This window comes from Lepidochelys kempii, chromosome 16 (assembly GCF_965140285.1).
Source record: "Lepidochelys kempii isolate rLepKem1 chromosome 16, rLepKem1.hap1, whole genome shotgun sequence".
NCBI lineage: Eukaryota > Metazoa > Chordata > Testudines > Cheloniidae > Lepidochelys > Lepidochelys kempii.
This window is the reverse complement of record NC_136395.1, coordinates 3,961,435-3,978,794: the sequence shown is the minus strand read 5'-3', so window position 1 is coordinate 3,978,794 and position 17,360 is coordinate 3,961,435. Positions and strand designations below refer to the sequence as shown.

The 17,360-nt window shown below is 46.0% G+C and overlaps 1 protein-coding gene across 13 annotated transcripts in view; it reads right to left on the bottom strand.

The window, feature by feature from the left end:
- Positions 1 to 17,360, bottom strand: part of PNPLA7 (patatin like domain 7, lysophospholipase) — a 443,243-nt gene that overhangs the window by 341,683 nt on the left and 84,200 nt on the right. For all 13 annotated transcript variants that reach the window (XR_012155226.2, XR_012155225.2, XM_073314045.2 and 10 more), the window contains 2 exons: positions 15,502 to 15,630; positions 12,824 to 12,904 (listed from right to left, as the gene is read on the bottom strand). Coding sequence is in view for 11 of the 13 variants with exons in the window: in XM_073314045.2 (XP_073170146.1) it covers positions 12,824 to 12,904; positions 15,502 to 15,630 (210 nt within the window). In the remaining 2 variants the exon portion in view is untranslated. The remainder of the gene's footprint in view (positions 1 to 12,823; positions 12,905 to 15,501; positions 15,631 to 17,360) is intronic.

Sequence of the window (17,360 nt, the reverse complement as noted above, 5' to 3'; positions counted from 1 at the left end):
GCCAGAGCCTGAACCCCAACCTAGCGCACCCGCGGAGAGCGGGTCACGGTCCCCGGAACCAGCCCCATCCCCTACATCACTTCCCGAGGGACCAAGCCCAGGTCCACCATCCAGTGAGGAACTGATGTCTCCAGCATCAAGGGAACAGTTTCAGGCCGAGCAGGAAGCAAATAAAAACCTCCAGGGAGCTTGGATGGAGACACGGAGCAACCCACCACCTCTCAGCTCTTCTAATCAATCCCGGTTTGTGGTAGAACGAGGACTTTTATCCACGGAAACTCTTTCTGGGGGGCACCGGGAGGACTGGCATCTGCAGAGACAGTTGGTAGTTCCAACTAAGTACCGGGTAAAGCTCTTGACCACGATCGTCCTAGTGGCCATGCTGGGGTGAACAGGACCAAAGACCGTTTGGGAAAGCCCTTCCACTGGGAGGGAATAGGCAAGGATGTTTCTACTTATGTCCGGTCTTGTGAGGTGTGCCAAAGAGGTGTGCACCTCACAAGAGGGGGGAGGGATAGCTCAGTGGTTTGAGCATTGGCCTGCTAAACCCAGGGCTGTGAGTTCAATCCTTGAGGGGGCCATTTAGGGATCTGGAGCAAAACTTGGGGATTGGTCCTGCTTTGAGCCTGGGGCTGGACTAGATGACCTCCTGAGGTCCCTTCCAACCCTGATATTCTATGATTCTATGAAAGAGTGGGAAAACCCCAAGAACAGGTCAAAACCCCTCTCCAGCCACTCCCCATCATTGAGGTTCCATTTCAGCGAGTAGCTGTGGATATTCGGGGTCCTTTCCCAAAAGAAACACCCAGACGAAAGCAATACATACTGACTTTCATAGATTTTGCCAACCAATGGCCGGAAGCAGTAGCTCTCAGCAACACCAGGGCTAAAAGTGTGTGCCAGGGACTAGCAGACATTTTTGCCAGGGTAGGTTGGCCCTCCCACATCCTTACAGATTCGGGAACTAATTTCCTGACAGGGAGCATGAAAAGCCTTTGGGAAGCTCATGGGGTGAACCACTTGGTTGCCACCCCTTACCACCATTAAACAAATGGCCTGGTGGAGAAGTTTAATGGAACTTTGGGGGCCATGATATGTAAATTCGTAAATGTGCACTCCAATGATTAGGACCTAGTGTTGTAGCAGTTGCTCTTTGCCTACAGGGCTGTACCACATCCCAGTTTAGGGTTTTCCCCATTTAAACTTGTGTATGGCTGTGAGGTTAAGGGGCCATTACAGTTGATGAAGCAGCAATGGGAGGGGTTTACACATTCTACAGGAACTAACATTCTGGACTTTGTAAACAACCTACAAAACACCCTCCAAAACTCTTTGGCCCTTGCTAGAGAAAACCTAAAAGATGCTCAGGAAGAGCAAAAGGCCTGGTATGATAAACATACCAGAGAGCGTTCCTTCAAAGTAGGGGACCAGGTCATGGTCTTCAAGGCGCTCCAGGCCCATAAGATGGAAGTGTCGTGGGAAGGGCCATTCACAATCCTAGAGTGCCTGGGAGCTGTTAACTATCTCATAGCATTCCCCACCTCCAACTGAAAGCCTAAGGTGTACCATGTTAATTCTCTAAAGCTCTTTTATTCCAGAGAATTAAAGGTTTGTCAGTTTACAGCCCAGGGAGAAGATGACACTGAGTGGCCTGAAGGTGTCTACTATGAAGGAAAAAGTGACGGTGGCGTGGAAGAGGTGAACCTCTCAATGACCAGCAGATCAAGGAGATGTGGACTAGCTTCGTGCCGATGTCCTCAGCCACCCCAGGATGGACCGAACAGGCATACCACTCCATTGACACAGGTAATGCTCGCCCAATTAGAGCCCAACCTTACTGGGTGGCTCCTCAAGCCAAAACTGCTATAGAACGGGAGATCCGGTATATGCTACAGATGGGGGTAATCCGCCCCTCTGGCAGTGCATGGGCATCTCCAGTGGTTCTAGTTCCCAAACCAGATGGGGAAATACACTTTTGCGTGGACTGTAAGCTAAATGCTGTGACTTCCCCCGACAACTATCCAATGCCATGCACAGATGAGCTACTGGAGAAACTGGGACGTGGCCAGTTCATCTCTACCTTGGACGTAACCAAGGGGTACTGGCAGGTACCGCTAGATGAATCCGCCAAGTAAAGGTCAGCCTTCACCACCCATGTAGGGCTGTATGAATTTAATGTGCTCCCTTTCGGGCTGCAAAATGCACCCACCACCTTCCAGAAACTTGTACATAGTCTCCTAGCGGGATTGGGAGAATCTGCAGTCGCCTACCTTGACGATGTGGCCAAATTTTCTGATTCATGGGAAGAACACCTGGAGCATCTGTAAAAAGTCTTCAAGCGCATAAGGGAGGCAGGGCTAACTGTTAAGGCTAAAAAGTGTCAAACAGGCCTAAACACCAGCTGGGTCAAGGAACTATCAACCCCCTACAGGCCAAAGTGGATGCTATCCAAAAAAGGCCTGTCCCAAAGTCAAAGGAACAGGTCCAATCCTTCTTAGGGTAGGCCAGATATTACAGGATTTATACCGCACTACAGCCAAATCACTGCCCCACTGACAGACCTGACCAAAAAGAAACAGCCAAATGCTATTCAGTGGACCGAAGAGTGTCAGAAGGCCTTTAACCAGCTTAAAGTGACACTCATGTCTGACCCTGTGCTAAGGGCCCCAGACTTTGACAAATCGTTCCTAGTTGCCACAGATGCGTCCGAGCGTGGTGTGGGAGCAGTTTTAATGCAGGAAGGACCAGATCAAGAATTCCATCCTGTCGTGTTTCTCAGCAAAAAAATGTCTGAAAGGGAAAGCCACTGGTCAATCACCGAAAAGAGGCGGTTACTCACCCTGTGCAGTAACTGACATTCTTCGAGATGAGTGTCCCTGTGGGTGCTCCACTTCAGGTCAAGGTGCGTCCCAGCGACTTCAATCAGAGATTTCTACAGCAGTATCCCTACAGGCTCTGCACGCACTGTGCCTGCCTCTCGAGCTGTCAGTGTTCTAATAACACGTGCGTGGCCTAGTCTCCTCAGTTCCTTCTCTACAACGGAGTGTGTTACAAATTCCCAAGTAGAGGGGAGGAGGGCGGATAGTGAAGTACCCACAGGGACACTCATCTCGAAGAACATCAGTTACTGCACAGGGGTGAGTAACCTCCTCTTTGAAAGATGTCCCTGTGGGTGCTGCACTTCAGGTGACTAAAAAGCAGTATCCCTTAGGATGGTTGGGACTTGTATGAGACAAGAAGGCTGTTGACAAGACAACTCTACCCAATCTGGTGTCGGAGGCTGCAGTGTGAATGAGAGCATAGTGATTGCATATGTCAGACAGTGGGACATTACGGAGAAAGGCTGTGGAGGTGGAGACAGCTCTAGTAGAGTGTGATCTAATTGACGTAGGAAGTTGTATTTGCCTGAGTTGGTAACAAAGGCGTACGCAGTCAGCAATCCATTTGGAAAGTCTCTGTGTAGAGATAGCATTTCCTTGTGAGTGCTGAGTAGTAGAGACAAAAAGTCTGGGGGTTTTCCTAAACGGTTTTGTTCTATCCAGGTAAAAGGATAATGCTCTGCGAACATCAAGAGTGTGTATTGTTGTTTCAAACGCATTATCGTGACATTTTGGGAAAAATGTTGGAAGGTGTATAGGTTCATTGAGGTGAAAGGAAGAGTGTAGCTTAGGTAAGAACCTTGGATGCGTGCAGACTGTGTGACCTTATCGCAGAAGAACGTGGTATACGGCGGGTCCTCCATAAGCACCCCCATTTCTCCTACTTGTCTGGGAGACATAATTGCTATGAGGAAGGCAGTCTTCATGGATAGGTGGAGAAGGGAGCAGGTAGCCATCGGTTCAAAGGGTGTATCCATCAGGGCTTTGAGGACTAGGTGTAAATCCCAAGGTTCAGCAGGTGGTTTCACATCCGGGTATAACGTCTGGATGCCCTTCAGGAACCTTTTGGTGATTGGATGGGCAAAGACTGTTACATCGTCAACCTTATGGTGGAAGCCGGTGATTGCCGCAAGATGAATCTTGAGTGAACTCGTAGAGAGGCCAGATGTTTTAAGGTGTAATGGGTAATCCAATATCAGTGGGCGTGAAGCAGAAACTGGAGAGGTTGGTTTGCCAGCACACCAAGATGTGAACTGTTGCCATTTATGCAGGTAGGTAGTGCGCGTGTTGTGTGTTCTGCTGTGTAGCAAGACAGTGCTTACTTGGTCCGAACATGTTAACTCCACATTAGAGAACCATTGATCAGCCAGGCCCTCAGATGGAGACATTGTACGTTGGGCTGAAATAGTTGTCCTCTGCGTTGTGATAGGAGGTTGCTGAGTGGTGGAAGGGGAATGGGTGGCTTGACTGACATGCGCAGGAGAAAGGGGTACCACCGTTGTCTGGGCCACGCTGGGACTATGAGAATGATGTTGGCTCTGACTGTTCATATCTTCTGAATTACTTTGTGCAATAGAGGCATTGGTGGGAATGCGTACATGAGAGTCTTGGTCCAAGGGAGCATAAAGGCATCCTCCCGTGAGTGTTTCCGCAGGTCTGCTCTGGAGCAGAATGTCGGGCATTTTTCGTTTTTTGCTGTGGTGAATAGATCCAGTTGGTGATAACCCCAGATCTGGAAAATGTTGGAACGAATGGTGTAGTTGAGTTCCCACTCGTGCTGTAAGGGGAACGATTGGCTGAACTCATCTGTGGCGGTATCCTGAGAACCTGGCAGGTATGAGGCAGAGATATGGATGTTGTGTTGAAGGCACCAGTTCCAAAGTTTTACCGCCCCTCTGAGCAAAGGGAGTGTGATCAGGCTCCCCGTGTCTGTTGACATGGTCATGCACATGCACGTGATGTTGTCGGTCATGATTCGAATTCGGCGGTTTTGGATGGGAAGGAAATGGAGGCAGGCATTGCATACGGCCCGGAGCTCTAGCAAATTATATGAAGCCTGGTTTCTGAAGTGGCCCAGAGACCCTGAGTGGTGAGGTGGCCGATGTGTGCTCCCCATCCCGTGAGGGATGCATCTGTGGTGATGGTAATCGAAGTGGGATCTTGTTGGAAGGGAATCCCTGTGCAGAGGTTGATGAGAGAGGTCCACCAGAGGAGTGAGTCCTTGACTTTCTGGGGCATAGTTAGTCACCTGTTTACCTGTGCTTGTTTGGTTTGTATATCATGGCTAGGCAACCCTGAAGGCATTGCATGTACAGGCGAGCATTTGTGATGACAAATGTGCAAGTGGCCATATGTCCTAAGAGCTGCAGGGAGTCTCGGACTGTAGTCTGTGGGCTGGCACGTATCTGGGTAATAAAGATACCCATTGTGTGGAATCTGTCCTGGGGGAGAGATGCAAGATCGGTGGTGGAATCGAAGTGGGCGCCAATGAAGTCAATTTGTTGGGCAGGTTGTAAGGTAGATTTGTTTTTGTTTATTTGCAGGCCCAAGGTGCGGAAGCAGTGAAGGGTTGCAAGACTTGCGTGGTTCGCTACTAACTGAGTGGGAGACTTGAGGAGACAATTATCCAGGTAAGGAAATATGAGGATTCCTTTTTTCCTGAGATGGGCTATTACAACTGCTAGCACCTTGGAGAAGACACATGGTATGGATGAAAGGCCAAAAGGGAGGACCCTGTACTGGTAGTGTTGCGCTCCCACAGCAAACGTGAGGAAACGTCAAGGGGCAGAGTGGACAGAGACATGGAAATATGCGTCTTGGAGGTCGAGGGTTGAAAACCAATCTCCTTGCTCCAGCGTCGGAATTATCATTGGGAGAGTAACCATCTGGAATCTCTGTTTCTTGACAAACTTGTTCAAACATCGAAGATCAAGGATAGGGCGCCAACTGCCACTTTTCTTTTCCATCAAGAAGTAGTGGGAGTAAAACCCTTTCTCTCTGTGTTGAGGGTGTACCTCCTCTATTGCTCCGAGATGTATGAGATGTTGTACCTCTTGACAGACCAATTGTTCGTGAGAGGGGTCCCTGAAGAGGGGTGGGTGGGAGGTAAGGAGAGGAAGGGGATGGCATAACTCAATCTGATCATTTCCAGGACCAATCTGTCTGTAGTGATGGTTTGCCAGTTGGCCAGGAATGGACGCAAATGGTGTCCAAAAAAATGGTTGGTTGGAGTTGGCACTGGAGAGGATGCAAGGTTTTCTATACCCTCGACCAAGACTTCAAATTTGTTTATTTGGGTTAGGAGGGTAGGTCACTGTTGTTTGCGGAGGGCGATGTCATTGGTTCCTGGGCCTGTGTCGTTGTTGTTGTTGCGTATCATATTGTCTGAAAGGTGGATGTTGCACAAAGGTATGGTAAAACAGTCGTTGGTATGGCTGATATCGATATTGTCTCTTCTTTGAAGCAGATGTTTGGATGCTTAAGGATTGGAGAGTGGCACGGGAATCCTTCATGGAGTGAAGGACCTCATTGGTTGTAGCGGCAAAGAGCTTCTCTCCATCGAAAGGCAGCTCTTAGACCATATTCTGTATCTCCTTCAGAAAGGAGGAAGAAGCAAGCCATGAGGACCGCCGCATGATGACAGCTGTGGATCTGGCCGCTGCGTCCGCAGCGTCAAGGGCGGCTTGAAGAGATCAATTGGCCCTCGGACACCATTGCTTTATATTATTATTTATCCTCCGATACATCATCAATAAATTGCATTACCTTAACATAATTTTTGTGGTCATATTTTGCTCAGAGCGCTGCGTAGTTCGCTACTCTAAATTGCAAAGTGGAAGAATACACTTTGCGGCCGAAGGAGTCCAGTCTCTTGTTATCTTTGTCTGTGGAGCGGTGGAGTGGAGCAGAAGTGTTGGTATTTGTTTTTCTGATTGGCCGCGTCGACCACTAGTGAATTAGGTGAGGGGTGCATAGAAACTCAGAACCATTAGATGGAACAAAATATTTTCGGTCCAATCTCTTGCTAGCGGGTGTTATTGTATCTGGGGTCTGCCAAATAGTTTTAGCAGGTTCCATAATGGACCCATTAATTGGTAGGGCTATTCTGGAGGAGGTCATAGCTTGCAGGATGTCGGTAAGCTCGTGGTGTGTTTCAGGTACCTCCTCCAGGGTAATCTTGAGCTCTTCTGCTACTCTGTGAAACAACTCTTCAAGTGAGCAAGTTCATCAGTAGCGGGAGGTGGTGGGGGTACCATGGCATCTTGTGGTGTTATTGCTATAGAGGAGGTGTGTGGGGCAGTGTCCTCTGTAGGGGTGGCAGCCACTTCAGGTCTTATCTGGGTTTCAGTGTAAACAGGCAGTGGGGAGGTTCTGACAGCTTTCCTCCAGGCAGCCCGTAGAAGACCTGAGTGTGGTGCGGTGTAGGTCCATGGACCCGTGTGGCCATTGCCCCGGGCGGGGCATTGGTGGTCCCATACAGGGATTGCCATACTGTAGTTGTAAGAGTGCTTGATAGAGATCTTGTAGGTGTTTGTCTCTGTCTGAGGGGTTGGAGCAAATGCGGTTGTATCGCAGAGCTTGGCTATAGACGATGAATCGTGTAGTGTGGTCAGGGTGAAACCTGCAGGCATGTAGGTAGGAATAGTGGTCAGTAGGTTTCCGGTATAGGGTGGTGTTTATGTGACCATTGTTTATTAGCACTGTAGTGTCCAGGAAGTGGATCTCTTGTGTGGACTGGACCAGGCTGAGGTTGATGGTGGGATGGAAATTGTTGAAATCATGGTGGAATTCCTCAAGGGCTTCTTTTCCATGGGTCCAGATGATGAAGATGTCATCAATATAGCGCAAGTAGAGTAGGGGCGTTAGGGGACGAGAGCTGAGGAAGCATTGTTCTAAGTCAGCCATAAAAATGTTGGCATATTGTGGGGCCATGCGGGTACCCATAGCAGTGCCACTGATCTGAAGGTATACATTGTCCCCAAATGTAAAATAGTTATGGGTAAGGACAAAGTCAAAGTTCAGCCACCAGGTTGACTGTGACATTATCGGGGATAGTGTTCTTGACGGCTTGTAGTCCATCTTTGTGTGTCTCTGTCTCAGACAGAGACAAACACCTACAAGATCTCTATCAAGCATTCTTACAACTACAGTACCCACCTGTGGAAGTGAAGAAACAAATTGATAGAGCCAGAAGAGTTCCCCGAAGTCACCTACTACAGGACAGGCCTAACAAAGAAAATAACAGAACACCACTAGCCATCACCTTCAGCCCCCAACTAAAACCCCTCCAACGCATTATTAAGGATCTACAACCTATCCTGAAGGATGAGCCAACACTCTCACAAATCTTGGGAGACAAGCCAGTCCTTGCCTACAGACAGCCCCCCAACCTGAAGCAAATACTCACCAGCAACCACATACCACACAACAGAACCACTAACCCAGGAACCTATCCTTGCAACAAAGCCCGTTGCCAACTGTGCCCACATATCTATTCAGGGGACACCATCACAGGGCCTAATCACATCAGCCACACTATCAGAGGCTCATTCACCTGCACATCCACCAACGTGATATATGTCATCATGTGCCAGCAATGCCCCTCTGCCATGTACATTGGTCAACTGGACAGTCTCTCCGTAAAAGAATAAATGGACACAAATCAGATGTCAAGAATTGTAACATTCATAAACCAGTCGGAGAACACTTCAATCTCTCTGGTCACGCGATTACAGACATGAAAGTTGCGATATTACAACAAAAAAACTTCAAATCCAGACTCCAGCGAGAGACTGTTGAATTGGAATTCATTTGCAAATTGGATACAATTAACTTAGGCTTGAATAGAGACTGGGAGTGGCTAAGTCATTATGCAAGGTAACCTATTTCCCCTTGTTTTTTCCTACCCCCTCCCCTCCTCAGACGTTCTTGTTAAACCCTGGATTTGTGCTGAAAATGGCCCATCTTGATTATCATACACATTGTAAGGAGGGTGATCACTTTAGATAAGCTATTACCAGCAGGAGAGTGGGGTGGGGGGAGGTATTTTTTCACTCTTTGGGTGTATAAAAAGATCTTCTACACTTTCCACAGTATGCATCCGATGAAGTGAGCTGTAGCTCAAGAAAGCTTATGCTCAAATAAATTGGTTAGTCTCTAAGGTGCCACAAGTCCTCCTTTTCTTTTTATCTAAGTAGTAATTCTAATGACTGAAACGATCTAACTAAACTGAGAAACAAGCTAATGAGCTAGTCTCGAAGAGCACTACTGAACGCGGTCTCTAGCTGGGGAAGGTAGAGAAGGGACTGAGAAGCCTGGGCTGTGCATGCGCTATTCAAACACTGACAGCTCGAGAGGCAGGCACGGAGCGTGCACACCCTGTAGGGGTGCTGCTGGAGAAATCTCCAATCGAAGGCGCTGGAACGCACCTGGACCTGAAGTGGAGCACCCACAGGGACATCTCTCAAAAAAGGAGGAATGTTACACCATTGTGTATGCTCTGGAAAAACTACGCCCATGTGTTTGGGGATGGTGTTTCCACCTGCAAACAGACCATGTTGCGCTGAAGTGACTTCATACCATCAACGAAAATAACAAAAAACTTCTTCGGTGGAGTTTAGCTCTCCAAGATTTTGATTTTGAAATACAACACATTTCAGGAGCTTCTAACAAAGTGGCTGATGCACTCTCCCGTGAAAGTTTCCCAGAATCAACTGGTTAAAATCGCCTATAAAACGTGGGAAATATACTACTGATTATATAAAAACTAATGATATCTAAAGGTGCATATGTCTTATTAACTCTGTTTTCTCCTAGAGCTCCAGGAAGAAATCAGAGCCAATGTGGAATAGGCTGTCCAGCACCATCTGTGATTTGAGGGGGGTGTTATAAATACAAAGGGAAGGGAAACAACCTTTACGTATGCAGTAATATAAAATCCCTCTTGGCCAGAGGTACAGAATAACGCGTTACACGTAAGTGAATCAGTTCAATTAACATAGTTGGCACCTGACTAGAAGGACCAATGGGGAAAGAAGATACTTTCAAATTGAGTGGGGGGGGGGAAGAGAGGAGGAGGTTTTGTTAGTGCTCTCTGCGTGTTCCCTCTGGAGACAAAGAGAGAGACAAAGCAGGTAATCCAACTCCTACTGAAATGATACATCTAAAATTACAGAAATTGGAAGTAATAGCAAGGAAATGCATTAGATTATCTTTTGTTTTAGCATGTGAATTTTCCCTATGCTTTATTCCTGCTTTTTGTAACTTTGAAATTGAGCCTAGAGGGGGATCTTCTGTGTTTTAAATCTTTTCATTACCCTATAAAATTACCTTCCATCCTGATTTTACAGAGGTGCTTCTTTTACTTTTTTTCTTTATAATAAAGTTCTTCTTTTAAGAACCTGATTGGTTTTTAGTGTCCTAAATACCTAAGAGTCTGGTCTGTACTCACCTTGTTAACCTATTTGGTTGGTATATTATTCTCAAGCCTCCCCAGGAAAGGGGCTTGGGGGGATATTTTGGGGGGGGGGGAATAGGGCTCCAAGTGGTCTTTCCCTGAATGTTTGTTTAAATCACTTGGTGGTGGCAGCAATACCGTCCAAGGACAAGGAAAGGAATTTGTGCCTAGGGGAAGTTTTTAACCTAAGCTGGTAGAAATAAGCTTAGGGGGTCTTTCATGTAGGTCCCCACATCTGTACCCCAGAGATCAGAGTGGGGAGGGAACCCTGATACACCCCCCATTACAGGTGTGATCCTAAGAGCCACTTTGTGCCAGCTAGCAAAAGGCAAACGCAACATGCTGTTGTCAGAATATTTAGCCAGACAGCATCTTGCAAGGTATCATACAAAAACTGATGACACACTGGTCATGGATATCATTGTGTGATGTATGCACAGGTTGCGTATAAAGAGTTATGTATGTACGGCGGTAAGCTGTTCTTAAAATATGCTGTGGAAGCAGCTGATAAACAAGTTTATCCTAGACAAGGGAATGTTGTTTTGCCTGTTTCTCCTCTGTAAATTGTGCAAGGTGATACCAGAGACAGTGCAAGTTCATTTGCATCTGAGTCCACAGGAAAAGCGAACTAAGAGGAGGGCAAGGAAGACAGGATGGTGTCAGCTTCTTGGGGCACAAGTAGTTGAGGAAAAAAACTTTATCTGGGGATACCCTTCAGAAGAATACACCTCAAAGGTTTACTGGACTATAAAAAGAAGGGGAGAGAACCTCTTTGCTAATCATAACTTAAATTGAACAAAAGAGGCCTGTGCTCTTGGAATCCATACGAGATGAATCCTTCAACCATGTGAGCTGAAGTCGCGGAGAGCTGATTGTAGGTGAGAAACTGCCTGAGACCAGATTGTGCTTTCTGATGTCTAAAAGCTTAACAGTTCACATTTTTCCTTTTATTTTGTTTGTAACCATATCTGTCTTTTTCTCTTGCTTAGTATCACTTAAATCTCTGTTCTTTATTAATAAACGTATGCTTAGTTTTACTATAAATGACCTCAGTGCTGTGTATTAAGTTAGAGTGTGCCCACAGTGAGTCAACAAGGTGGTGTGTGTGTGTGCACTGTTACTTTGGAGACAGCAGGCTTCATAATTCCTGCGAGTGTCCAGTGAGAGGGACTGGACACTGCAGAGAGGCATGTCTGGGGAACTGGGTCTCGCTGAATGTTACCTGCAAGACCAGGTTAAGACAGACAGAGTCTTGAGGAATTTGCTGGGGATGCAGACAGTGGTGCAGCAGGGAGCTGACACTCAGCTGAAGGTCCAGCAAAGCTCTTTCTCCCTGAGGCAGGGGGGTAACACATTGGTAGGGCCCTATCAAATTCACAGCCATGAAAAACCCGTCACGGATGATGAAATCTGGTCTTCCCTGTAAAATCTGGTATACTTTTTCCCTGTACTATACAGTTTTCTCAGGGGAGACCACCGTTTCTCAAGCTGGGAGTCACGAATCAAAACAGGGCTGTGGAGGGGGAATGTTGCAAGGTTATTGTAGGGGGATCGCTGTTTTGCCACCCTTACTTCTGTGCTGCTTTCAGAACAGAAAGTTGGCCAGAGAGTGGCAGCTGCTGGCCAGGCGCCCAGCTCTGAAGGCAGCGCAGAAGTAAGGGAGACAATACCACAACCCCCTACAATAACCTTGTGACCCCCCCACAATCCCCCTTTGGTTCAGGACCCCACCAGTTACAACACTGTGAAATTTCAGATTGAAATATCTGAAATCATGAAATTTATTATTTTTAAAATCCTATGACCGTGAAATTGACCAAAATGGACAGTGAATTTGTTAGGGCCCTGCACATTGGCTTACAGTTTTGGGAGCAGTGGAGAAGAGCATGACAATAGGTAAAGGCACAAGACCCTACACCTGAGGGGGTACACTCAGAGGGACCAGAAAGGGGACAGAGGAGCAGCTAGCCTGGCAGCCATGACAACCTCCATAATAAAAATGCCCAAATGAAATGTTATTCAGGAGGTTTCAGCACTGAGCAGATTTTATATCTTGAGAGCTTCACTCTCAAGCACGATAGTATTAATATTCTTGCAAACAAACTAATGTTAGCTTTATATGGAGATTATGCTTGCGAGCTACTGGAGTAGATGAAGCTGTAGCTCACGAAAGCTCATGCTCAAATAAATTGGTTAGTCTCTAAGGTGCCACAAGTACTCCTTTTCTTTTTGCGAATACAGACTAACACGGCTGTTCCTCTGAAACCTGGAGTAGAAGACACACTCCAACAGCCAGGGTCAGAATCAGATACATACAGTGTGACGAGCCAAATACATACAGTGTGATAAGAGTTGTGAGTTTTTTACCCATGAAAGCTTATGCCCAAATACTCTTTAAGGTGCCCCCGGACTCCTTGTTGTTTTTGTGGATACAGACTAACATGGCTACCCCCGATACAAGAGTATATTGCTTTCATTCTATACTTACGGAATTGAAGAGCTCAGTGGTCAGGCCAAGATAGTTGTGCAAAGCCAAGAATGTCACTCTCTGAAGCCTCACCATGATGATCTAGGAGCAGAAGATCAAACACAGGGAGCAGGTGAATACCAAATACACCAACACCCACTAACCCACTCTTTTTGTCCTATGACTGCAGAAGTGTTAACAGACCACTCTACCTTGAATAGTCCCTTACAATTTGTGCTAACTACTTATGCTAAACATTCTGTTCTGGAATGGGTTACCTAGGGAGGTGGTGGAATCTCCTTCCTTAGAAGTTTTTAAGGTCAGGCTTGACAAAGCCCTGGCTGGGATGATTTAATTGGGGATTGGTCCTGCTTTGAGCAGGGGGTTGGACTATATGACCTCCTGAGGTCCCTTTCAACCCTGATATTCTATGATTCTATGAAAGCTTGGGTCTCTCACCAAGAAACACAATAGGTAGCTGAGCCAGAGACACCACCCAAAGGACTGCTGACACCCAAACTTCAGCTCCACGCACAAGACACCAGCCTCGCTGGTAAGGTTACTGAAATCATTGAGAACATTTAATAATTGAAATATATGCATTTATTTCAGTTTTCCCTGCTTGGCTTCCCCTGAGCTCTAGGTGCAACACCCAAGACAGACACTAAAAAACAAACCTCCCCAACAAAAATATGCACCTGAAACCACAGACACCGTGTGGGGGTCGTTATACACAGAGGATAACAATAAACATCAAATGGCTCAAAAAGAAGAGAGGGCTGGTGCCTGAAGTCTGCTTTTCCTTGTTACGAGGAAGTGGGCATTTTTCCTCCAACAGTAAAGAAGGAGAGTATTTCCATGGAAGACAACTTTCCCAAGATCCTGGAAAGATTGGAACTCAACATCCTAATTTAAGAAAACAGTGCTCTAATCCCTGGGCGACAGAGCCTTGGGTTGGTTTTGGGGGGAGGGGGTGTTTTTGTTTTGTTTTAATAAAAATACAATCTCAAGGGGCAAGTTGGGGCTGGAGTCCAAATTTTGGAGGCTCTTGCAAGAACTATAAAGGGCCTATACACTGTTGACAATCAACAAGTAATGATGATATTTATAATATTGATTATGACATCTTGATGTCAAACACCCTTCGTAAGAGCATATGATCCAAAATCTACACGCAACCAGTTCTCATTTGGCATCTCCCCTTTGTCACTCTCCTCTTTAATTAGACTCCTCTTTCCTTCCCCACCTCTCCCTATCTCCCAGCATCTTGTCTGGCATATGGATAAGGTTGCTTATTACACCAAGAGGCTGATCTATGTCTATACCAATGAAAAAAGCAAACTGATTTTCAGAAGTGCTGAGCACCCAGATGCTCAGATTCTAAGCCCCCATTTTTTAAAAAGGACAGAGTATTGGGGGTTGGCGAGGGAATGACTTATGACCAGTCCCAAGGAAAGAGGCTATGTCTTGAACTAGAGACACTGGAAACTTACAGAGGGGCACCAATAAGCTATCTTCATAGACTATCAGGGTAGGAAGGGACTTCAGGAGGTCATCTAGTCCAACTCCCTGCTCAAAGCAGGACCAATCCCCAACTAAATCATCCCACCCAGGGCTTTCTCAAGCCTGACCTTAAAAACCTCAAAGGAAGGAGATTCCACCACCTCCCTAGGTAACCCATTCCAGTGCTTCACCACCCTCCTAGTGAAAACGTTTTTCCTAATATCCAACCTAAACCTCCCACACTGCAACTTGAGACCATTACTCCTTGTTCTGTCATCTACTACCACCGAGAACAGTCTAGAGCCATCCTCTTTGGAACCCCCTTTCAGGTAGTTGAAAGCAGCTATCAAATCCCCCCTCATTCTTCTCTTCCGCAGACTAAACAATCCCGGTTCCCTCAGCCTCTCCTCATAGCTCATGTGTTCCAGTCCCCTAATCATTTTTGTTGCCCTCCGCTGGACGCTTTCCAATTTTTCCATATCCTTCTTGTAGTGTGGGGCCCAAAACTGGACGCAGCAGTCCAGATGAGGCCTCACCAATGTCGAATTGCCATTAGATTTGCCTCTGCCGTTCTTTGCCCAGCACATATTTCAAGGCATTCTTTCCAGGGGAAAGTTACTCATATCATTCTTAAGAGTCCAATAAAGGTGTCACAATTACACAGATTAGTTAAGTGGTAGCATTATTCGAGGTTATTCAAGGTTAGCATTATTCAAGAGCAAAGATTAGAACTTATTTCAAGTACCCACTGCTACAGCAGTTCAGAGTTTGCAGATGTCTGATCAGTAAATATCTAGGGCCAAATTCTGCTCTTTGATGGGCAGAGGCAGCCCCCATGGACAGTAACAGGAGCTCCATATTTCTGAAGGCAGAATCTGGTCTCAAGGGGGAAGGAAACTTCGGTACGTTGGTCCAAGGGAGGGTATAATGTGATTAAATTAAGACGAGACACATTTATATTTCCCTCATCTCCGCCTAATGTAAAGATCAATCAGAAGGTGCGATAATCTCCTTAGATATGTGGTGGCAGCCCCCTCACTTGGGACACTTAAATATTGGACAAAACCCTGAGAATATGCTAGGGAGAACAATTCTGCACCAGCAGAAGGATGGACTAGCTGACTGGATAGGGAAAACACTTTTAAAGGAAAGATGGATACTACATTTAATAAAAACAAACTACGTATCAGTCTTACCTGTACCATTCTGACAAGAGTTTCAGGGTACTTCTGGAAAACATCCTGAAAAACACTGGCTGGAAGTCGCAATATAGTGGATGGTGTTCCTGCTCGGGCTGAAACTGTTTTATATGGAGCAGGGTGACCCTATTAAAAAAGCATTAGAGAAATGAGTATACTATTTGTTCCCTCTTGTACCACTGTCCACTTGCCTCAATTCGTCCTAATGACATTACACCACTTTTTCCTTTGACACACACCATCCTAATTCTCTGGCCACAAGAGAAAGATGTGCTCCTATACTCCATGGATTGGCCAGTCGGGGATGTAAGAGGTCAGCATGGCCAACAGCATTCACAGGGTCAACTTCATTTGCCTAGGAAGGGGGTAGGAGAAATGAGAAATCCCCACAGTGTAGTTCACCATCAAGTAGATGAATCTGCTGGGTTTACTGATTCTGTAATGCTACGGAGAAAGCCAGGTTTCAGAATTAAGGTCAAATTGATACTCCAGCTCTCCAAAGAGGTTGAGAAAAGGCCTTTTGGCAGGTCTATTAATCTATGCTGCCCTCTGTAACATTCTGGGGTGCATTCCTGATCAGTGAGAGATTTTGTTACCACCTGCACTGCAAACCTGCGTGCCGCACAATGCTTTGCTATTGTAGCTCCCAACTTGGGCCACTCACAAACAGCCTGCCAGAACGCAGGTCACTCCGAGTGTCTGTATGTAGTTGCAGCCCTGGTCCAACAACTCTGACCCCAGCAACCTGTCAGCAACACTCCAGCCCACTCTGGCTTCCAGTCTTAATTACAGGGTGACACCCTGCAGGGTGACACCAACCAATACACTCCAAGTCCTCAGTTTTCCCAAGAAGTGTGTGTTCTGCACCATCCAGCTCTCTCCTGGGAAGTTTAGATATTAAAGGTCTGTAAAGGGTCAATGTTCAAAGGTTTGGTAACTCCAGTTAAAGTAGCAAACAGTTTGGTTTAAACAACACTGAATTTGTTTAGATTAAAAATAAAACAAGTTTCTTTAACTACAAAGAAATAGGTTTCAAGTGAGTACAGGTATAAGGCATTAAAGTCAAAAATAGTTGTAAGAAAAATAAAGATAAAACGTTTCCTAGTAGCTAAAACTTAACAAGCTAGACTTGGTTCAAGGTAAAACCTTACCACAATTCCAATATAGCTAACTAAATTCCCAGATTAGAATCTCCCCCAAGAATCAAAGGGTTGGTTCCTTTTCTTAGGAGAAAGAGAGAGATGAAATGTATTTTCCTGAGGGTTACCCTGGGATAAAGTTCATTCCAGCTGTGAAAAAGGAGCCTTGGACCAAGGGAAAAGAGGGTGAAAGAGGTTCCATTTTGTTGTTTGCTAAAACGCAAATCAATCTCTTCCTGCCCCCTTCTTTGCAAAAGAATGGCCACTTAACGGTGATGGCCAATCAACTTTGATGACACCTGGCTAGAGGCATCTGCTTGTCCTATGTCTTTGAAAAACAGGTTTACCCCTCCTCAGACTTGTCTTGCAAATACATTTTAGTCATAATTTCAGCTTGTGTTCATAACTCAATACACTATTCATACATACATTACACAAGAATTTTAACAAACAGTGTGTTGTTAGTTTTTAAATGATACCTCACAAGGCATATTTTGCGCAAATATTACTACAATAAAGTCTAGGGTGTGAATTCAGGGAGCTTAAGGTCACAACCTCCACTTAGCATATTTGCTGCCATGGCAATCTATGGATTCGCACAGTCTGCAGAAACAGACTAATCTGCTACTTCCACTCTTCCAGATGTGGCTAGATCCTAAGAGCTACAGGGGCAGTGGATGGGAAAGCAATAGTGACCAAAAGACCTTCAAGATGTGT